General features: G+C 48.3%; 1 protein-coding gene across 1 annotated transcript in view; it reads left to right on the top strand.

The window, feature by feature from the left end:
• The window catches only part of c9h11orf49 (chromosome 9 C11orf49 homolog), a 348,746-nt gene that overhangs the window by 275,001 nt on the left and 49,688 nt on the right, over window positions 1-24,057 (top strand). Inside the window, exon 5 of the mRNA XM_038808282.1 lies at window positions 2,063-2,148. Coding sequence (XP_038664210.1) covers window positions 2,063-2,148 — 86 coding nt within the window. The remainder of the gene's footprint in view (window positions 1-2,062; window positions 2,149-24,057) is intronic.

Raw genomic sequence — 24,057 nt, 5'->3', positions numbered from 1 at the left:
TTGACTATGGGTGATTCCTGATTCCTTTTTGTCATTTGTTTATGTGAACATGCGGGTTAATGTTTGGGGTTTGGTGGGAGAATGGGATCGTTGTTAGTGATATGGTGATTGCCATATTTGTTACTGATTATTGTTTGTTGTTGGTGGGTTTAAATTTGGGAGAAAATGTGAAAAAGGAGGAGAATAAAAATATTTTTAAAAAGGGACTGAACATCATTGAAAGATTCCAAATTGTTTTTAAAATATGCTTAAGAACATTTAAAAATACTCCATAGGCTGGATTTTATGCCACACATCTCCCAGGGCTCGTTAAACCCAGTAGCTACCTACCGCCAACCCATGCTCCCTCTGTGATTGTACCAGCATCGGGGGTGGCGTCAGGCGGCTTTCCCATCACTGAACAAATTACTGTACGCTTAAGGGCCTCATCCAACTCCTGACCAATGCAGGAAAGGACTGCGACTAGTAGTTAACCTGTGAACTTCCTCTCTGCAGGTTTGTGCTTTGGCAGGTGTGACCCTCTAACTGGCTCCCTGGGTCCACCAGACAGCACCCCCCCCACCCCCCCCCCCCGCCCCAAGGTTCCCCACCCCCACCCAAGTCCTCTCAAACTCCAGCCCTACCCTCCCTCACTAACCCTAAAACACTGGCCAAGTTCCGATCCAAAGCAGCCCACCTCCTTGGCACCGCCCATGAGCAGTACCAGCAGAGATCTCTTTAATAAAAACAAGGGGAGCCCACACTGAGTAAGAATAAAGAACTTTAGTTTATTTACAGTTGCGTTATATACAACTCCCGGTGGATCCCGACCGGGTCTCTCCACGGTCTGGGCCTTACTGGCTGATCTTTTATACAGAGCTGGATGGAGTTCCCCGCTCCTCAGCGGGGAGCGCGTACTCCGCGAGAATCACGGGGAAGACAATCATTCCCACCTCTTAAGTTCCATGCGGGATATGACATTCCTTCCCCCAAAGTCTGAAGGCACCCTTGGCGACCACCAAAGAGGAAAAGGAGAAGCAGGTGGAGGATGTCGAGCCCCCGTGCTCTAAATCAGGTGGCGTATACCTCGAAGGGGAATGTCGCGCACAGCAGGAACACGGTGACGGGCGATCGGCAGGAGGCGACTGAACTGTTGAATCTGCATCCCCGACCTCAGACGTCTGCGCCTCCATGTCTCAATCTGACGATACAACCTCAGGCATGGCGGTATCGACACAGACTGGAGGCACCACAGCGGCTGCTTTGGCAATGGAGTTGGAGGATCCGAGACAGGATTTATCCGATTAAACTCGCGAAGGATCAACCTCCGCAAGCGAATACGACCTAAATACTGTTTCATCCGTTTCCCCCGGACGCAAGCTTGGTGAGATTATCATTCCCACCCCGTAAGTCCCGTGTGCAAAATGACAGCCGCTGTTCCCGTTGGTGCTGCCAGCCTCGAATTGGCCAGCAGCTCTCAGAGGCGGAAGGTCCTGTGGCTGAGGGATGGAAAGCCTACCTGCAGCCTAAATGTCATGCTTCACAATCCCCCACTTTCCTCCCCCACGTCATAGTCAAGAGTGTGTGTGTCTCAGCCTCACTGCTGCCCTGGAAGATCTGGGCCATAGGTAAAACACTGAGCTTCCCAATGTACAATATTAACTCTCTTTGAGAAGCGACTTCAAAAATAATGATTAGATTTTTCACTTTGTTGTTGAGATAAATTATTTATTCCATTCCTATGCACTTTTAATTATTCAGCAGTTTCAGAAATATATATTAATTATTAACAAGAATAAGCTATTTCATTTTCCATGTTGCCTGATATGTAGTTGATTGCACCTGTTAGTCTTTGCATATCACCAAATAGGATTTTAATAATATTAATTATTATGCTTACTGATTAACCATTAAAAGTAATTAACCAATGAATAATTGTCACTCCGCTTTAATACGTTTTGGCAAAGAGTTTGCTTTAAAATAGGTAACTGTTTCAGAAGTTTTTTTTTAACCACCCGTGTTAACCTCATGTTGCGAATGCAGAAATGCCTCAATCTCATTTAACTATTTTTCTGTGTTGCAGGATTGTCCTCATGGATGATGCAATGGACTGCCCGATGTCATTTGTGGACTTTCTGTATGCATTCCAGGTTCAGATATGCTATTGCGGTAAGTTCAGATCTCATAGCATTCTCATTTCATTGAGTTGAATGAACCCCGTGTTGTATTCTCTATTCTGCTTTACGTGGATGGCTTGGATGCGTAGTGTTGAATAAAGAATAAAAGTTTTGTTAAGAACAAAACCATAAATTTATTACACTACTAAGATTCGTTCACATTCCTAAAATAGGTTATTATATAAAACTATGGTATCTCTAACTTACAGAACTCTCAAGTAGGCAACTGCTCTCGATGCCTGACACTCTTCCAGCTCTCTCCTAACTCTTAACTCCTAACCATCTAATCATCTACTAATCTAATTCCCTAGTCACATGATATTTATATGACTGTGCTGTGATTCCCTCTAGTGGTAAGAAGCCTTATCATTAACCTGTTAAATCTTTACATCCCAGTCAATATACATATCATTACAACCGTGATCTCCACAGAACACTGGAACGGGCTGAAGAGCTGAATAACCTACTTCTTTTCTTGTGTCATGTGAGACGGAGTGGCGGACCTGGTGGACAATCCATGGTAGCAGCCTCCTGTACTTTAGAGCAGAGTTCTTCAAACATTTTTTCCGGGGACCCATTTTTACCAACCGGACAACCTTCATGACCCACCATTTTCGCTTACCTTTAATGCGACAGGTGAACCTGCTTGGTCCTCACGATCTCGCCTCCTTTGTCATTCAATAGTACATTTCTGTATGGGTTGTTCATCAGAGATCCTGGAGCTCAAACCAGCGCTGCTTTGTCGTGCTGTGGACTCCCCTTGGCCCCTTAAGTATAAACAATACTTAACATATAGGAATATGCTGGGGGAGCGGCGTAGCTTGCAGGCCAAGTTTGATTTATTGACCACCAGAAAGGCGGAGACACAGTGGAGGAAGGCGCAGGGAGCGGTCTATGAGTATGGAGAGAAGGAGAGCAGGATGCTGGCGCATCAGCTTCGTAAGCGGGACGCGGCTAGGGAGATTGGTGGAGTGAAGGATAGAGATGGGAATGTGGTGCGGCAGGGGGCAGAGGTCAATGAGGTCTTTAGGGACTTTTATAGGGAATTGTACCGGTCGGAGTCGCCGGCGGTGGGAGGGGGAATGGAGAGTTTTTTGGACAAGCTCCGATTTCCAAGGGTGCAGGGAGAGCAGGTGGAGGGACTGGGGGCGCCGATCGAGTTGGAGGAGCTGGTCAGTGGGATTGGCCACCTGCAGTCGGGGAAGGCGCCGGGACCGGATGGGTTGGTTCCCGGTTGAATTTTATAAGAAATACGCGGACCTGGTGGGCCCCCTGTTGGTTAGGACCTTCAACGAGGCATGGGAGGGGGGTGTTTTGCCCCCGACGATGTCTCGGGCGCTAATTTCCCTGATCCTGAAGCGTGATAAGGACCCCTCGCAGTGCGGATCATACAGGCCAATCGCACTGCTGAATGTAGACGCCAAGATGCTGGCAAAGATCTTGGCCACTAGAATAGAGGACTGGGTGCCGGGGGTGGTACATTAAGATCAGACGGGTTTTGTGAAGGGGAGGCAGCTAAACACTAACGTGCGAAGGCTGCTAAATGTGATAATGATGCCGGCAGCAGAAGGAGAGGCGGAGATTGTGGTGGTACTGGATGCGGAGAAGGCCTTTGACAGGGTTGAGTGGGGGGACTTGTGGGAGGTGTTGGAGAGGTTCGGGTTTGGGGTGGGGTTTATTAAATGGGTGAGGTTGCTGTATGAGGCCCCGATGGCGAGAGTAGCGACAAATGGGAGGAGGTCCGAGTACTTCAGGCTCCACCGTGGGACGAGGCAGGGGTGCCCCCTGTCCCCCTTGCTTTTTGCGTTGGCAATTGAGCCTCTTGCATGGCTCTCAGGGAGTCGGGGAGGAGGAGGGGTTTGGTGCGAGGTGGGGAGGAGCACCGAGTGTCGCTGTATGCAGACGACATGGTGCTGTATGTAGCAGACCCGGTGGGGGGAATGCCGGAGGTGATGGAGATTCTTGCTGAGTTCGGGAGTTTCTCGGGATATAAATTGAACCTGGGCAAGAGTGAGCTGTTTGTCGTACACCCGGGAGATCAGGAGGAGGGGATTGGTAGGCTCCCGCTAAAGAGGGCAGTGAGGAGTTTTAGCAACCTGGGGGTTCAGGTGGCTAGGAGCTGGGGGACTCTGCACAAGTTCAATTTTACTAGGTTGGTGGAGCAGATGGAGGAGGAGTTTAAAAGGTGGGACATGCTGCCGTTGTCGTTGGCGGGTAGAGTACAATCCGTTAAAATGACGGTGCTCCCGAGGTTTTTGTTTTTGTTTCAGTGCCTCCCCATTTTCGTTCCGAGGGCCTTTTTAGGAGGGTGAACAGCAGTATTCTGGGATTTGTTTGGGCGCACGGGACTCCGAGGGTAAGGAGGGTCTTTTTGGAGCGGGGCAGGGATAGAGGGGGGGCTGGCGCTGCCCAACCTCTCTGGGTACTATTGGGCGGCTAACGTCTCGATGGTACGTAAGTGGGTAATGGATGGGGAGGGGGCAGCATGGAAACGGATGGAGATGGCGTCCTGTGGAGGCACGAGCCTGAAGGCACTGGTAACGGTGCCGCTGCCGCTCCCTCCAACGAGGTACACTACGAGCCCGGTGGTGGCGGCTACCCTCAAAATTTGGGGGCAGTGGGGGCGACACAGGGGGGAAGTGGAGGGCTCGGTGGAGGCCCCGCTGTGGGGGAACCACCGATTTGTCCCAGGGAACATGGATGGCGGGTTCCTGGGGTAGCACAGGGCGGGCATTAGGAAGTTGGGAGGCCTGTTTATTGACGGGAGGTTCGCGAGCCTTGGTGAACTGGAGGAGAAGTTTGAGCTCCCCCCCGGGGAATATGTTCAGGTACCTTCAGGTCAAGGCGTTTGCTAGGCGACAGGTGGAGGGGTTCCCTTTGCTGCCCCAACGGGGGGTAAGAGATAGAGTGCTTTCGGGGGTGTGGGTCGGGGATGGGAAGGTGTCTGACATCTACCAGGTAATGCAGGAGGTGGGGTAGGCGTCGGTAGAGGAGCTGAAGGCTAAGTGGGAGGTGGAGCTGGGGGAACAGATTGAGGAGGGGGCATGGGCGGACGCCCTGGAGAGGGTGAACTTCTCCTCTTCATGTGCGAGGCTTAGTCTCATCCAGTTCAAGGTGCTGCACCGAGCCCACATGTCCGGATCTAGGATGAGTAGGTTCTTTGGGGACGAAGACAGGTGCGTCAGGTGTTCGGGGAGTCCAGCGAACCATGCCCATATGTTCTGGCATGCCCGGCACTGGAGGAGTTCTGCAAGGGGGTGGCGAGGACAGTGTCGAGGGTGGTGGGATCCGGGGTCAAGCCAGGCTGGGGACTCGCGATATTTGGGGTTGGGGTGGAGCCGGGAGTGCAGGAGGCGAAAGAGGCCGATGTTTTGGCCTTTGCGTCCCTAGTAACCCGGTGGAGGATCTTGCTGCAGTGGAAAGACGTGAGACCTCCGAGCGTGGAGACCTGGATTAATGACATGGCGGGATTCATTCGGCTGGAGAGGGTCAAATTCGCCCTGAGGGGGTCGGTACAGGGGTTCTTTAGGAGGTGGCAGCCTTTCCTCGACTTTCTGGCTCAACGATAAGGTACTAGGTCAGCAGCAGCAGCAACCCGGGGGGGAGGGGGGGAAAGGGGGGGGCGGGTTTAGGGGGATAGTGTTTAAGTTAATTTGCTTATTGTTAATTTATTTTGTTGTTTATTGGGTTTGGGGGGGGGTGGGGGGGTTTGTTATATGCGTTGTTATGGGTGCCGGGGGGTGTTTAATATTATTGTTATTGTTATTATTGTTCTGTTGATATATATTTTTCAAAAAATTCCAATAAAAATTATTTTTTAAAAAAACATAGGAATATTTCATAACTTACAAATGATAACAATTATTTGCATAGCATGGTTATCTAACTGGTTAATACAGCAGTAGAAATAAAAGAGTTTTATAACATTGGTTTACTGATTTTTTTCAAAAAAAATTTGGTCTGAATTGGCATATATCTGTTTATATCATGATTGTGGTTGGTTTGTTATGACTTATCATTGAATATTTTTAACACTGATAGATCCATTAGGATAATGTACTCATTAACCTGTGTGCTGAGCACACAATCATAATGAGGGCCGATTTCACATGATTTCACAAAACGTAACATTTGTCCCAGATATTTTGAATGCACAATTTGCTATTAAAAAATCCCAAGCCACTAATCAGTGGCTCTAATCAGTCAAAACCGGCTCTGCTGGGCAGGTCATGTTGTATGTATCGACAAAAGCAAATTACTGCGGTAGCTGGAATCTGAAACAAAAACAGAAAATACCTGGGCAGAAAGACAAAGAGAATGTAAACGGAGTGATTAAGGCTCAGAAGGATGCAGGTAGTGGCACATTAAGAGATTTGAATATGTTGATGACAGATCTGCCAGTATAGAAAAGGTTCACTTGGGAAAGTGGGGAACACATGGCAAAGACTTAATTGGGAACAAGCAGAGGTGACGTTGAGGCGTCAGAGGGAGCACACAAACCTCCAAATAGCGATCACCCTTCCAGCAGCACCTGACCCACATGTTGCAGAGTCTGCAGATCGCATATTGAGTCACAGAGTCACACAGTATAGAGAGGTCCTTCGGGCCATCGAGTCTGCTCCAACAAAACTACATTAAATCTACAGTAATCCCACTTTCCAGCACTTGGCCCAGACCCTTGAATGTTATGACATTTCAAGTGCTCATCAACGTTTTTTTTTAAAGATTGTGAGGTTTCCCCCTCTACTACCTTCCCACGCAGGTCATTCCAGACCTCCTCTGGGTGAAAAGAAAGTTCCTCAAATCCCCTCAACCTCCTAATCCTGGCTTTAAAATGATATCCCTTGTTATTGATCCTTCAACTAGGGAGAAAAGCTGCTTCCTGCCCACCATGTCCATGCCCCTCAATCTTATGCACCTCACTCAAGACCCCCCTCAGCTTTCCCTGCTGTAAGGAAAACAGCCCCAGCCTATCCAGCCTCTCTTCATAACTCAAATGCTCCATCCCCGGAAACGTCCTGGTGAATCTCCTCTGTACCCTTTCCAGTGCAATCCCATCCCTCTTTTAGTGAGGTGACCAGAACTGCACACAGGATTCCAGCTGTGGCCTAACCAAAGTTTTCTGCAGCTCCGACATAACGTCCCCGCTCTTGTAGTCTATGCCACGGCTGATAAAGGCATGTATCCCACACGCCTTCTTAACCACCCTACAGGACGTATCAGCTTTCTCAGAACCCATCGAACTGGAGTGGATGAAAGCCATCCTTGATCCTAAGGAACTGCCTTAGAAGACTATGAAGAAAAACAGACAAAATTGTTTGTGCACTCAGAGGGAATAGCTGACTTGAAGCTCCATCAGAGGCTGCAGCAGAGCCTCATGAAGGCTACTTGGGTTTTATTGTGACCAACCCTTAAAATGGTTGGCTCAACCTTTTCACTTTCCCTTTTTTCCTGCTATGTAGTACTGCTCCCTGGTGTCACAGCCAAGAATACAAATGATGTAATTAGGTTATGTCCTCCCATTTGGAATATCAGAATGCTGAGCTTCATTTTATTGTGTTATATAAGAGGTTGTTCGCAGTTTTAATAAATTAAAACATTGTCACTATCTTTCTATGTCATTTTATTCCTGTCTCCCTTGAGCAATATGAGGGACTCCATTGTTGTGTGGCGACAATTCGGTCACTCCTCCCAGGGCACCTCTCCTTCTCGCAAGAAAAGAAAGCCAAACAACTTTAATTTCTTCAGTTTTGTGTTTTAGTACCTATCGATTTATTGTAAATGAGTTGTCCGTATGAATATAAAATTAATTGCTGCAACCAAATATTAAACGAAGCACTAAAAGTCATACCCAACAAGATGGTTTTCAGTTTTGTCCTCTGCCTGAAACTGTCTCTTCAGAATCATAAGATCCTAAGACATAGGAGCAGAATTCCACTCAGCGCTTCGAGTCAGCTCCACCATTCAATCATGGCTGATATTTTTCTGATCCCTATTCTCCTGCCTTCTTCCCATAACCCCTGATCCCCTTATTAATCAAGAACCTATCTATCTCTGTTTTAAAGACACTCAGTGATTTGGCCTCCACAGCCTTCGGCGGCAAAGAGTTCCACTGATTCACCACCCTCTGGCTGAAGAAATTCCTCCTCATCTCTGTTTTAAGCTTTTGCTGGATTGTGGCTGACTTTCGACGCCTCGCATTTTACTTTCCGCACTCACAACAGCTTCAGTAGAAAATGACTTGCCATAAATTATTTTGTGCAACTGCGTCTAATCTACATCGTAGCACCATTCAGATAACTAATTAGGATATAAAACACGATGCGCAGTTGTTCAAGTTAACAAAACAAAAAAAGAAACCGGTTCACATCTGTGTAAATCACAGAAATGCGGCGAATTTGGAATGCTATTGTATTCTGAAATCACTCATCTCAACACATCAAAGTGGAGGATTCAACAAAAGATGGATTCCGTTGGGACCTATCAACCCAGCAATGGGGAAACTACAGGGGGAGATTAAATATTCAGAAAGCCTCAGGCTTGGCATAAATCATCTAAAATAAAAGGTGAAACTTGGGCCTACTGAGCGAAAGAAGTCTTTTACAAAGGCCACATACGTTAAAATAAATTGAAAGGCAGAGGGGATCATTTACAGACAAGAAGGAAACACATGAAGGAAATATTTGTTGAAAGAGGGCATCAGAAGAAAGTGAAATTAAAAGGGAACACCAAAGATATTAAAAACTACAACCTGAAGGGAGGGGACCATAAAATAATAATAAAGCAAGGTTTCCGTTCTGATGAAAGGTCACTGACTGGAAACGTTAACTCTGTGGCTGGGATCTTCCACGTGTGCCAACCCCGCGGCGTGTTTCGCAGAAGTGTAGGTCGCCCGCCATTGCCGGCGGCGGGATCTTCAGATGAACGCGGTTTCCCATTCTGTGCACCCCCTGCAGCTGGGAAACCACGGTAGCGGTTCAGGACGAGAACAACTGGAAAATACCCGACCTGCTTCTTTTCCCTGAGGTTGTCTGACCCGCTGAGCTTTTCTGGCATGTTTGGCTTTCACTTGAGATCGCACCAGGTTGGACTACACGAGGGTGCATTTTCTCACAAATGGTGCAGTCACGGACTGCAATTTTGTAAAAATGCCATTAATCGTCGGTAAAGCTTTAAGACAAATGTGGCTTTTTTCATTTGTTCATGGGATGTGCAAGGCCAGAATTTAATGCCCGTCCTTAATTGTCCTTACCTTGGAGGGCAAGGCGAAAGAACTTAAAAGGCAGACAGAAGATCAAGGTGAATCCACTGAGCAAGTTATTTTCAGTAAGTAATATAGTCAAATATAGTCAAAAAGTGACAAATGTCCAGCCTCAGGCTAGACCTTCTGGGCTTGGATTAGAGATCAGCAGAAATCCAAAGTAACATTGTTATGTGCAAAGGACTGCGACATCCGTGCTGACACCTCGTGTACAAGGCAACCATCCACCCAACTCTTCTATATGGCTCAGAAACGTAGACTATGCACAGAAACCACCTCAAGCATCTGGAGAGGTACCATCACCGCTATCTGGGACAAATTCTCCACATCGATTGGGAGGACAGATGTACTAACTTCAGTGTCCTTGAAGTAACCAAGAGCACCAACATTGAGGACATGATCATTCGAAACCAACTCTGCTGGGCCCGCCACATGTTTAGGGTGCCAGAGTCCCGACTGCCAAAGCAAATCTTCTTTGCCCAGTTCAAGGAGGGCTCCTGAACAAGAGCTGGACAGAGGAAGTGCTTCAAAGACACCCTGAAGGCTTACCTCGAGAAATGCAACATAGATGCCAATGCCGGGGGGACCCCTTCTCATGGGAAACCTACTTGATGGAACCTCCTGATTGAAGGGACAGAATTGTTCAAGAATACCCAAAAGCAGGAGGAGACCAGGAAAAATAGCCTGAGAAAGGAATACCATGGACCTCGGGTCCAAGGACAATCCCACCACCTGGAAACACCTGACAAGTGTGCAATCAGATATGTGGCTCCAGGGTCCGGCTCATCAGCCACGCAAGGACCGACAGAACCCGTGACTATTGAGATGGAGTTTCTTAGGTGGACAATTCTACTCGTTAGCGAGTGATCGCCAGAGAAGAAGGATTACGTACCTAGTTCTTGGCCTAAACCTTTTCAATATGGCCCCAGAGCACCATAACCTGCAGTTGTTTTTTGTTTTCTGTAATATTATGAATATCGACTGAGAATGAGAAATACCTCTTACTTCTTACTTGGTGGGGTCAAGAAGCAGCTGAACACTATGGGTGGGATTCTCTGATGACCTACGTTGAAATCTGGATTGGGCGGAGAATAAGTTCCAACGTCAACATCACGGCGGACGCCGATTTGACGGCAAATCACAATTCTCCGTCACCTCGACAGCAGCGTCAATGCGGTCCGGAACGCATATACAGTTAACACCGTTTGCATATAATTAGCAGGCCTTACCCGGTATTCTCCGGCGTCTCCGCGATTCTCCGCCTCCGATGGCCCGAGTTCCCGACGGCGCGGTTCACTTGTGCTTTTGTGAAACCGGCATCATGACTGCTGAGGGAGAGGGAGGGGATAGAGAAAATGTCCAACATCACCATAGTTAGCGGGGGGGGGAGTAGTGGGTGGTGGCCAGGAGGTGGGCTGCAGGGTTGGGGTGGACGGGCATGAAACACCATTGCCACAGCCGCTGACAGCTCACTGTGAACTTAGGGCCACGGGTCGTATAGGTGTCCCCCCCCCAAACCACCCCCATAGGTGCCCTCTGGCTCAAGCCAACCCATCAGCTGTATGGGCGCGCTTCAAGCCAACCAATGCCACCTTGTTGGCTGGAATGAGTGTGCGTGGGGATTGTAATGTGTATATGCGGCTGTAGCTTGTCACGGTGTGAATCCCACACCATTTATCATTGGAATTGATTGTATTCCATGTGGCGCCAGTGCTAGCCTCTCCACAGTTGCTGAATTGGTCCAGGTTCGGTACCGGTTTTGCTGTTGTGAAAGTCCACGATACCTGCACCGGCGTCAACACTTAGTCTCAAAAATGGGGAATCCCGCCCAATGCGTCCAAACAACTCGGGTTTTTCAAGTCTATTAATAGGTTGTTTGAAGTCTCCTGTTCTCACAAGCCCTTTCTTTCCCTTCAAAGAACAAAGTATGCTAACTTGGTGGTCCATAAGACATCAATCATGCCAGCTTGGATTTCTTTTGCTTGTCGAACCAAAGGATCACCTTTTGCAGTTTCTGACCTTCCAGAGGATAAACTTTATTTTTTCACTTGCCAAATGACCCTGGCAGATGGAGCTACCCTGCCTTCACTTCAGTCCATTCTCCACAAGCACCCTATAACCTGAAAGCTACATCAATTCCCATTCTCTGCACTTATTCATGTTTCTGATATTCCCAGCACAATGCAATTTTTTACAGTCATAACTGACCTGGTATTTTGTTTTGAATACTTCTGGGTTCAGACATATGTACCTTCATTCAGAATGTCTCTCTCTCGTCGGTTCCTGGTCTCCAGTTCACACGTGCCGTCTCTGGACATGTGTATATGCACCTGCCGATTGACTGCCTTCTACCCTCACATCTGCTGAAATGCCTCCATCACACATGTCCAGCATAAATGTTTCTTTAATACTGTGTCAATGTTTGTCACAAATTTAGTTGTCCCTAGTTTGATTAACTGTAGGCCTCTAGTCAATGTCAGTTTTCATTACTCCAGAAGGATTTGAGTTATTTATGTGGAGGTTTACTCTTCTCCCTCTCCCCCAACCATCACAGCAGTACCATGGGCACTCTCCCACCTCACAGACATCACCCCCCTTCAAAGACATTGCACCCCCCCCCCTCTTCATAGGCATCGCCCTCCCCTTCACAGGCATCGGCCCTCCCCTCCACCACGCATAAGGGGAACCACTCCCCCATGGGGGCGTTTAAACTGTCTCCCACCAAGTCAAGTTCAAAGATCTGTGAGATGAAGGTAAAAGTATTCATTTTATATGGTGAAACCTTTGAAGTATTTTTTTATTCACAGTCAATTTCATTATTCAAGCCTGTTTTTATACCTAGAAGCCTAAAAGCTTTGAACTGCATTGTTTACATACAACTTCACAGACAATTACCTTTTAAATGATTTTGATTGACAGGTCCAGGTAGTTTCAAAGGGAGGATTAAGGTTGCTTGCTCTGCAGGGATCCATTAGCTCAGAGGAGCAGCTGTTTTTATAACCGTGATTTTTTAAAGAGGTTGGAAGCTCTTGAGAACAGTCTCTTAAAAAAAAAGGTATTTTTGAGATATTGACAGACTGTTTAAAGGGTTTAGGGATATAGATGGGAACAATTTCCCTTTATTGTCAGAGAACTGTATTTTTGAGATACTGACAGTGTTTAAAGAGTTCAAAGGATGTAAATGGGAAGAGCAGTAAAATTACTCCCATTCCTAGGAAAGATCTCCCCGATCTGAGCCCCTTCAGCCCAGAGCAAGCCACCACCCCCGACCCCACCTCCCACAAAGAACACCCCTCGGCATCCTGGAGACAATGGTAGGGAGGGTACTCACCCCCTTGCCACCCCTTGGACTGCAGGCCGCCTGATCCTCGTTTCTCAGGACTTGCACCAATTCACTCCAGCGGGTCTCTCGGCTGCAGGGGGGTGGGGGGGGGGGGGGGGGGGGGGGGGGGGGCTGCTGGAGCATCCCAGGAGGCAGATGAGGCGTTCTGCCCGTGAAGTACATTTAAATCAGCTCCGATTAATTATTTGCATGTCCCTGCCGGGAGCGGGCAGGAACCTCGTCGGGACTGTCAGGAAGCTCATCGGGGCTGATGTAGCGGGCTGGAAGTCTCGCAACAGGTTTGACGAACAACGTATAAACCGTTTCAGGCCTGACACCCATTTCACCGGGCTATCAGATAGCCTCCACTGGAGGGTGGCCCCGGAGAATCCCCCCATAATTTGTTTAGACATGTGGATATCAATGGCAAGGCCAGCACTTGTTGACAATCCCTAATTACCCTTGAACTGAGTGGATGCTGGGCCATTTCAAAGGGCAGTTAAGAGACAATACTTGGGCTAGACCAGGGCCTGGATTCTCCGCCGCTCATCGCAGGGACATGCGAATGGTTCCGTGCGCAGCAGAGAATCGGGCATCTGAAATGAAATTAAATGAAATGAAAATCGCTTATTGTCACAAGTAGGCTTCAAATGAAGTTACTGTGAAAAGCCCCTAGTCGCCACATTCCGGCGCCTGTTCGGGGAGGCTGGTGCGGGAATTGAACCGTGCTGCTGGCCTGCCTTGGCTGCTTTAAAAGCCAGCGATTTAGCCCAGTGTGCTAAACCAGCCCCTTTTACCCCATCTGGGGTAAAAATCAAATCGACGCTGATGGCAATCCATTTGCCAACCCTTTGCTCGAAGCGGGATCGGGGTTCACCCCTCACGCCAGCGGGAAGATATATGTTCATAAGATACAGGAGCAGAATTAGGCCATTTGGCCCATCGAGTCTGCTCCGCCATTCTATCATGGCTAATATGTTCCTCATCTGCTACCTACAATGTTACAGGCCAAGAGCTGGATTGCAAAATCAGGCAGAGCAGCCCCTCCTTAGAACACATGACCTAGGAGCGAGAGTAGGCAATTTAGCCTCCCAAGCCTAAACGCCCTCAATGTGATCATGGCTGATCTCACCTTGGCCTCAACTCCACCGTCTTGCCCATTCTCCATAACTTCCACTTAGCCGGAAAGGTACCAGATTCTCCGGGCTCTCATGACTTTCCGGTCCTCTGGGTCAGGAATCACGTGGATGGGATCACGACTGGTATTAACCAGTGTGGCCCTGACATGGTGGACCTCACTGCGGGCCAAATGGTTAACCCCTTAAGGGAGTTGTCCCCAAATGCCACCCGAGGTCAACCTTCCCCCTCACAATGCCGGACCTGCCTACCCCACCCTCCACCAGAACCCCCATACCCCCTGAAACCCCCTAAATAACATGATCCCCCCCACAGAGACCCTCTAAATAAAGTGACCCCTCCCACAGAGACCCCAAAAAGAGGGAGACCCTCATAAGTATCCCTTAAATAGCTGAAATAAAAGGAACACCCCCTACAGACCCCACAAAAAAGAAAACCCTGTCTGGAAGCTAGAGAGGCTGGTTTAGCACAGGGCTAAATCGCTGACTTTGAAAGCAGACCAAGGCAGGACAACAGCATGGTTCAATTCCCATGCCAGCCTCCCCGAACAGACGCCGGAATGTGGCGACTAGGGACTTTTCACAGTAACTTCATTTAAAGCTTACTTGTGACAATAAACGATTTTCATTTCAGAGCAGTTCAGGCAGGGGCAAGTGAAAACAATTACTGTTGTAACAGTAACCTGGTGGCTCAGGCAGAGGAAAAACCTTCTGTCAATTCCCAGAAAGAGTAAACCTATGACCTTTGTTTAAACCCCTCGGATCCTTCAGCTGCAAGCCATTCATTAATTTCCCAAATTGGCTGTGATTGACAGCTTCTACAAACATAGCTGTCAGCCTTGCTTCATTCAGCTTTTTCATGGTTCAGTAACTCTGAAGTGCTCTGACCACAATGCTTGCAAACATCAACCACTTCAAAGAGAGTTAAGTGCTGTCAATTTCCCACTGAGCACTTCAAACTAATGCAAGCATTAAGGGAAGCGATTGGAATGCACTTAACTGCTTTGCGATGCGGAGAGGTTTTGGCCAGCCTCAAGACCTTGCTATCAGACTGCCTGCTCAAAATATGGGCAGGTAGCGGGATTGCCTCTTATTCCTCACCTTGCACAAATCTGCATGAATTGCTTCCTGATGGGAGCGCAAATCAGTTCCAATTCACCTCCGGCTGGAGAACATAGGACTGGATTCTCTGATTCTGAGGCTGTGTCCGGAGCATGTGACTAGTATTAAGACCAAAAAGTCGGCAGCGTCCACACATCGATGCTCCACCTTGGGGAGGAGGGCGCGAGCAGCCGTGCCACGTATAATTCCCCAGCTTTCCCTGAAGGTACGGATGGAGAATTGCCGGGTCCGTGGCCACGTATGCGCACCAGCAGCAGTCACGCCATACAACATGACACCGGCCGCGCGCGGACCTGGCCTGTCAGATAGTGCCCCCCTGTAATCCCCCTCAATCACCCCCCACCGGTCCCCCCAGCCCCCGCCAAAGCTGCCCAGGCCAGCAGAGCGGCTGACCCCCCCCCCCCCCCCCCCCCGACTGTGGTGGCGCTGGACACTGTCCGCAGCCGCCACTCGACGTTGATGAAACCTCAGACCACAAGTGATCCACGCCATCGGGAAGTCGGCCCATCAGGGGCGGAGCATCGGGGGAGAGCTTTCAGATAACGTCCTGAGGGCTCCCCAACGGCGTGCGGCGTACTCAGCGAAGATGCCATTTCAGAGGGGGCGGAGCATCCGAAAACAGGGGCTGCACCGATTTCGGCGTCAAAGCGGATTCTCCAGCCAAATGCAATTTTGGCATTGGCAATCGGACAATCCCGCCCACAGTCTCCCAAATGGAGAATCCCGGCCTGGGGTAACATTGGGAGATTTCCTTCCCTCACGGGACATTAGTGAACCGAATAGATTTTTACAACAATCAGCAATGGTTTCTACTCGCTTTCAGTTCCAGGTTTTATTAATTGAATTGGAATTCTTCCAGCCACTGAGGTGGTACCCACATCCCCAAGCATTAGTCTGGGCCTCTGGATCGCAGGTCCAGTGACAACCACACCACCACCTCTCCTTATAGCTTTATGGTCATCATTGTCACTAGCTTTCAATTCCAGAATGTCTTTGCTGCACTATCTCCCATGATTTGTAGAGTATAAATTGGAGCTACAGATGCCTATCATGAATAAAACTCTTATTTCGAATGCCATTTTCAATTTGGCATTGATGATATGATTGCATCACTTTTCCCGCACTGTGTGGGTGTTTGAGTCTATTTGAGTGAGAGAGGAAGGCTGAGAAATGAGAGTGGGTGGACGTGTGGGGAGGAATATTACTGCCCGGACCAATTAGGGCCCACTGTTCGTGTCTAGTTCGAGGATACATAATGGATTTCTGCACCACAAATTGCTGAATTATTCTGCTTGAAATTACAATCGCATATGCAGCGTGCTCTTGGATAGACATGGCCTGGCATAAATCTCTGCATTTTGAATCTGTTTTTTTCTTGTTCTTTTAAAGAATTTACTTATTTTCCCCACCTCTTCATATATAATTGCACCTGTGCTAAGGTTATCTTGCATATGTTAGACTTCAGTTGCGACATATTGGCCCGGATTTTGTGGTCAATGCCGAACGATCACTGCTTGCTATTCGTTACATATATGCCTACCCGCACACCTCCTCTGGGTTTTATATTGGGACTTGAGATCATTAGAGCAAAAACAATAGGCAACCTCTAGAGGAGATCTGAGACTTGTGTGAAGAGGGAAAACAACAATGTTTCCTTCAAAATCCTTACTCAGACACATAACCTGGGATTATCCAGCTTTTTATTTCTAAGATCCCACCACTCCTGTTTCACAAAAGGTCCTTGTGGGATGTAGGAAATTGTTCCATATTGTATTTTATATTTTGTTGCAGTAATGTTATTAAAACCCTGGGTTCTAATACACACAGGCAGTTTGATTGATTGATTGATTGATTTATTGTCACATGTACCGAAGTACAGTGAAAAGTATTTTCTGCGGCCGAGGGAACGTACACAGTATGTACATAGTAGACAAAGAGAATAATCAACAGAGGTTCTGTGTACATTGACAAATGGTACATTGACAAACAATAATTGGTTACAATGCGGAACAAGGGGCCAAACAAAGCAAATACATGAGCAAGAACAGCATAGGGCGTAGTGAATATTGTTCTTAAAGGGAACAGATCAGTCTGAGGGAGAGTTGTTGAGGAGTCTAGTAGCTGTGGGGAAGAAGCTGTTCCTATGCCTGGATGTGTGGGTCTTCAGACTTCTGTATCTTCTGCCTGATGGAAGGGTCTGGAGGAAGGCAAAGTCTGGGTGGGAAGGGTCTCTGACAATGCTGTCTGCCTTCTGAGGCAGTGGGAGGTGTAACAGAATCAATGTGGGGATGGCAAGCTTGTGTGATGCATTGGGCTGAGTTCACCACACTCTGCAGTTTCTTGCGATCTTGGGCTGAGCAGTTGCCATACCCAAGCTGTGATGCAGCCGGATAGGATGCTCTCTATGGCATATCTGTAGAAGTTTGAGAGAGTCGATGCAGACATGACGCATTTAGTTAGCTTCCAGTGGAAGTGGAGACGTTGTTGGGGTTTCTTGACTGTCGCATCAATGTGAGTGGATCAGGACAGACTGTTGGTGATGATGACCCCAGGAACTCAAAACTATCGACCATCTCCACTTCGGAGCCATTGAGGCAGACGGGGATGTGTGTCGCGCTACACTTCCTGAAGTCGATGATCAGTTCCGTGGTTTTGCTGACATTTTCAGTACACCATGCAACTAAGTGATCTATCTCCCTTCTGTAGTCTGGGAAGGCCTTGGCATAGTGGTATTGTCACTGGACTAGTAAACCAGAGACCCAGAGCAATGCTCTGGGGACCCAGGTTCAAATCCCCCACTGCAGATGGCGAAATTTGAATTCAATAAAAATCTGGAATTAAAAAAGTCTTATGATTATCTTGAAACCATTGTCGATTGTGAGAAAAATCCATCTGGTTCACTAATGTCCTTCAGGGAAAGAAATCTGCCATCCTTGCCTCGTCTGGCCTACATGCAACTCCAGCTGCACAGCAATGTGATTGATTCTTAACTGGCCCCTTAAGGACAATTAGGGAGGTCAATAAATGCTGGCACAGCTGCAATGCCCAAGTCCCGTGAACAAATTTTAAAAATAAATAAATAAAATAAGCTATGATTGAGGGGGTCGTAAAGGTGAGGAAATAATTGATTTGAACCATTAACTTGTTTACAGAGATGTGGCTAATGGAATATTGTTTATGTTTAGGAGATTTCCTGGGATGTAGATAATTTATGAGTGATTAGCTAAGCTGGCCATGGTACAATTTAGTGGGAGGAGACTGGAGAATGCCATATGCTTGGGATACAGATGATTTATTTCCTGGAAGAAGCCAGGTCAGTCTGTAGTTTGGTAGTCTGCTTTAGGATTTTAAGTTGAACAGAACTGTCTGACAAGACAGAAGGATTTTAAGATAGTTCCTGAAAGAGTCTCTTTCCAAAGGTCTGCACAGAGAAGCATGTAATCCTAATTGTTAACTTTATTTACAAGTGACATTTGAACTCCATTGGATTACTTAATTGGAATATACAGTGGCAGGTGTAGATCGTGAGTTAAAGTTTTTTTTTCATTTATTTAGGAACTGTTAATTGTAAAGCAATTTCTTATTGTTAATATGGTGGATTCTGTTCTAAATTAAAATTTGCTTTAGCATTAAAGATATCAATTGGTCAGTTATCGCTCCTGTGGTTTAATCGTCTTCCCTCACAGCCTTACAAATTGCAAATTAGTGGAATTGTTACACAGTCCTAACACATGCAGCATAGTACCATTCGTTTGACTGTACAAGTATTCATTATATGATAAAACATAATTTATTTTATATGAAACTTGTTGCTGGTGCTGAGTCATAATTCTATCATGCGTAAGATAATGCTTAAGTTAGTAGACTGTTGTCAATATTGGAGACCTTTGATTGCTGGTGGGTGGACTGATGCTGGCTGGTGGGTTACTGGTGCTGGCTGGTGGGTGGACTGGTGCTGGCTGGTGGGTGGACTGGAGCTGGCTGGTGGGTGGACTGATGCTGGCTGGTGGGTTACTGGAGCTGGCTGGTGGGTGGACTGGTGCTGGCTGGTGGGTTACTGATGCTGGCTGGTGGGTGGACTGGTGCTGGCTGGTGGGTTACTGATGCTGGCTGGTGGGTTACTGGTGCTGGCTGGTGGGTCACTGGTGCTGGCTGGTGGGTTACTGATGCTGGCTGGTGGGTTACTGGTGCTGGCTGGTGGGTTACTGGTGCTGGCTGGTGGGTTACTGATGCTGGCTGGTGGGTTACTGGTGCTGGCTGGTGGGTTACTGGTGCTGGCTTGTGGGTTACTGGTGCTGGCTGGTGGGTTACTGGTGCTGGCTGGTGGGTTACTGATGCTGGCTGGTGGGTCACTGGTGCTGGCTGGTGGGTTACTGATGCTGGCTGGTGGGTTACTGGTGCTGGCTGGTGGGTTACTGGTGCTGGCTGGTGGGTCACTGGTGCTGGCTGGTGGGTTACTGATGCTGGCTGGTGGGTGGACTGGTGCTGGCTGGTGGGTTACTGGTGCAGGCTGGTGGGTTACTGGTGCTGGCTGGTGGGTCACTGGTGCTGGCTGGTGGGTTACTGGTGCAGGCTGGTGGGTTACTGATGCTGGCTGGTGGGTTACTGGTGCTGGCTGGTGGGTGGACTGGTGCTGGCTGGTGGGTTACTGGTGCAGGCTGGTGGGTCACTGGTGCTGGCTGGTGGGTTACTGGAGCTGGCTGGTGGGTGGACTGGTGCTGGCTGGTGGGTGGACTGGTGCTGGCTGGTGGGTTACTGGTGCTGGCTGGTGGGTCACTGGAGCTGGCTGGTGGGTGGACTGGAGCTGGCTGGTGGGTGGACTGATGCTGGCTGGTGGGCAGACTGGTGCGATTACAATCAGACTAGCCATGAACTTATTGAATGGTGGAGCAGGCTCGAGGGGCAGAGTGGCCTACTCCTACTCCTGATTCGTACGTTTGTCTCTCACTATAACTGATGCTGGGTTAACTGGTTTGAAATTAAATTCAAACCTTAAGTTATGGAGTTAAATTTAACCGCAATATCTAAATTACATAGAACGTACAGCACAGAAATAGAACATGCGCCCCTTGGGTTAAACAATGCTGTCTTTGGAAGGCTTTCAATCTGCGTTTTCACTGCCAAGCCAGAGTGACATTTTTAAACTCTATCTCTTAATTTCTGCGGTCACAAAAGTTGAATGTGAATGTAAGGGGCAGCAGGGTAGCATGGTGGTTAGCATAAATGCTTCACAGCTCCAGGGTCCCAGGTTCGATTCCCAGCTGGGTCACTGTCTGTGTGGAGTCTGCACGTCCTCCCCCTGTGTGCGTGGGTTTCCTCCGGGTGCTCCGGTTTCCTCCCACAGTCCAAAGATGTGCGGGTTAGGTGGATTGGCCATGATAAATTGCCCGTAGTGTCCTAATAAAAGTAAGGTTAAGAGGGAGGGGGGGAGGGGTTGGGTTATGGGTATAGGGTGGATACGTGGGTTTGAGTAGGGTGATCATGGCTCGGCACAACATTGAGGGCCGAAGGGCCTGTTCTGTGCTGTACTGTTCTATGTTTTAAGTCTTGTTCAGGGTGAAGTCTCTTGTAGTTATTTGTTGACCCCTACTGGACTTAATCAGGAAGACATCATGGGAACAAAAAAGTGTTCCAAATGTGACACTATACAATCTGGGATAATATATATTCCTAGTTTAGATCGATGGTGTGGCACAGACAGCTGCGAAATAAAGAGCTGGAAAGTTAGAAAACTGGCTAACAAATAAAGAAAGCCGCGAGACCCTGGCTAAAGGCTAATTATTAACAAACTGATGCTCGACAAAGATCAGTGCTGGATCACTGTTATTCACAATTCACATGAATAATTTGGTCCCGGAAATAAGTAGCTTAATATCAAAATTTGCAGTCGATGACAAATTCAGACAGCTAACAACAAAGACGACTGCAGCATTATACATAGAACATAGAACACACAGTGCCGAAGGAGGCCATTCGGCCCATCGAGTCTACACCGACCCACTTAAGCCCCCACTTCCACCCTATCCTCCTAACCCAATAACCCCTCCTAACCCTTTTGGTCACTCAGGGCAATTTACCATGGCCAATCCACCTAACCTGCACGTCTTTGGACTGTGGGAGGAAACCGGAGCACCTGGAGGAAACCCATGCAGACACGGGGAGAACGTGCAGACTCCGCACAGACAGTGACCCAGCGGGGAATTGAACATGGGACCCTGGCGCTGTGAAGCCACAGTGCTAATCACCTGTGCTACTGTGCTGCCCAGAAAGGGTAGAAAACTTGCAGACAGGGCTGTTAAGCAAGAAATTTACTTTAGCATCGGTAAATGAGGTGAAGCACTTTGGTAGGAAAAACAGAAATGTCACCTATACCTCAAAAAATAAGAATTCAGTGAGGTGGAGGAGCAAAGGGATCTATGGATACAGGTGAATAAATAATTAAAAGCAGCATTGCAGGTCAGCAAGGCAATTAAAAATTCTAATAACCCATTGAAATTTTTTCCTTGGCATTGTGAACTTGAAATTACAAAGTTACAATAAACTGATATAGGATACTGTTCAAGACACACATAATTGATCTGTGCACACCAAGTACAGATCAAGGGATATGGGGATAAGGGCAAAAATGGCATAAAGGTAGATGAGTAGTCATTATCTGTTTGAATGGCGGAGCAGGCTCGATGGGCCAAATGGCCTATCCCTGTTCCTATTTCCTCTGTTCTTATCTTGTCTCCATTCCGTAAAAAGGAGATAGAAACACACAAAATATGCAATTGACAGAATAAGTACCTGGTGCCTTCCGGCAATAACAAGACACAAGATAGTCACCCACACAAAATGCAAAGACCATTTGGTTCCAAGACGGTGTAGCAACAATATTTCTTGCCAAGGACAATCCTCGCACATCATTGGCCTCCCCTTTGGGCCTCCTCCTCAGCCTGGAGGGTGGGTGGGTCTTGAAGGTGTGTGCTGACCCCCTGCACATGCGACGCAGGCTCACCTGAACGGCTCAACTGCAACAAGCAGAACGAGGGCAACCTGCGCGGGATGAACGCCAACATTCATTTTTGTCGTTGGATGGATTTGGAGAAGGAGAGGCACCGACAATAGGTTAGGTCTTCCCACCCCGGGACCCTCAAGTCCCCCAAGCCTCCCCCACCCTTAGCTTGGCTGTCCCACCTTCTCTCCATCAAGCCGGTTGTACTGATAACCTTTGCTCTGCATCTTCACCCCCACCCAGAGCAGGAGCCCCGAGACCCCAGATATCTGCCAGCAACATTAGGGTGTGCCACGCTGCCCACCGCTCATTCAGACACTTACCCTTTGGCTGCGAGAGGGTCCACATTGGTGAGGCCCTGCTCTTTACTGTTTGACTGTTGGCAGCTGCCTCTATGATGCTGCACCGAGAGTACAGGCCCACTGTTCAGGCATCAAAGGTTACAGGACACACAGTCCATAAATCATCCTCTCAGACAGACCACCTGTTCCTTCGAGGTGGCAGTTGTGAGTTCAGAGACCGTGAAGTGCTTTCACAACGAACAAGGTTAATCCCTCCTTTGAGATGGCCTTCAGCTGTGAGGCTAGAGACTGGTCGCAATCAAAGGGGATGAAATGGATTTTCATCACAGAAGCTGCAGCAGGCTCTATCCTGGGTGAGTTTGGTCGGACCGAAAGGCTGCAGCTGGGGTTGTCCCTGTTACGGGATTACACAGTATTTTCAGATGGTTTAAATGCCTCACGTATGCGAATCCCCCCCCCCCCCCCCCCCCCCCCACCCCCCCCACCCCCCCACCCCACCGGCCGAAGGGGAATCTCCAACCTGGCTCCCTCCAGATCCCGAACAATCTCAGCCCCCTTTAAGGGCCTCCTCTCCCCCCCCCCCCCCCCCCCCCCCCCTCATTAGCACTGGGGTAGCAGTTACAGAGCCCTCGAGCTGAATGCCGGCAAATAGAGAGTGCCACTCACCTCCTCGCTCCCCCTTGGTATCCTTTGCCCATTTTTGTAGAGGAGCATTAAACAACACCCGTGTGACTTCTTGCTGTTAGGGTGGGGGTGACTCTCAGGAGGTCGCTGCATTCGACTTTAATCTCACTAATGAGATTGAAATTAATGCAAAGTAGGCTTAATCGGGATCTCGCCGTTTCTGATCACGCCATTAGGAGCCGGCTGGGTGAATGGCAACTGTTTGGCGCCTGGCTTTTGGCCTCTCCCGCTATTCACCTGGCGTAACGGATCAGCGCTGGGCACCATGGGGTGGAAAAATAACACCCAGTGTGTTGGTAGTTGGAAGGAAGTTAGGGTTTTCTTGTGAAATTATTTATTGTGTCCTTTGAATATTGGATGTCAGCAGGGCTAACCAGAATGGGATCAGGAGTGAGGAAGTTCTAAACAGGGGGTGGGGTGGCACGGTGGAATAGTGGTTAGCACTGCTGCCTCACAGCTCCAGGGTCCCAGGTTCATTTCTGGCCTTGGGTCACTGTGTGCGGAGTCTGCACGTTCTCCCCGTGTCTGCGTGGGTTTCCTCCGGGTGCTCCGGTTTCATCCCACAGTCCAAAGATGTGCAGGTTAGGTGGATTGGCTGTGAAAAAATTGCCCCCTAGTGTCCATAAAAGGTTAGGTGGGGTTACTGGGTTACGGGGGATAGGTAAGGTGCTCTTTCAGACGGTCAGTGCAGATTTGAAATGGCCTCCTTCGACTAAATAGAAACTAAATCTAAATCTATGATTTAGTTTCAACATTAAAAAAATGGAGTTATAGAGGCAGCTGATGGAATTTAATATAGAAACTAATCTCAGTAAAACTGTCAGATTGTCATAAAATCCCAGTTGATGCACTAATGTCCTTTCAGGAAGGAAATCTGCCTTCAATACCAGTCTGGCTACAGGTGACTCCAGATCTACCTCAATGTAATTGACTCTGAACTGCCCTTTGCAATAGACGGGCAAGCCACTCACTTCAAGGACAGTTGGAGATGGGCAACAAATGCTGGCCCAGCCAGCGCTACCCACATCCCATCAAGGAATGCAGGTTTTAAAAACAGCTTCCGCGGCTATTTGTTAA

This window comes from Scyliorhinus canicula, chromosome 9 (genome assembly GCF_902713615.1).
Source record: "Scyliorhinus canicula chromosome 9, sScyCan1.1, whole genome shotgun sequence".
Taxonomy (NCBI): domain Eukaryota; kingdom Metazoa; phylum Chordata; class Chondrichthyes; order Carcharhiniformes; family Scyliorhinidae; genus Scyliorhinus; species Scyliorhinus canicula.
Note: the sequence above shows the minus strand (reverse complement) of the source record. Positions and strands in the feature narration are given on the sequence as shown.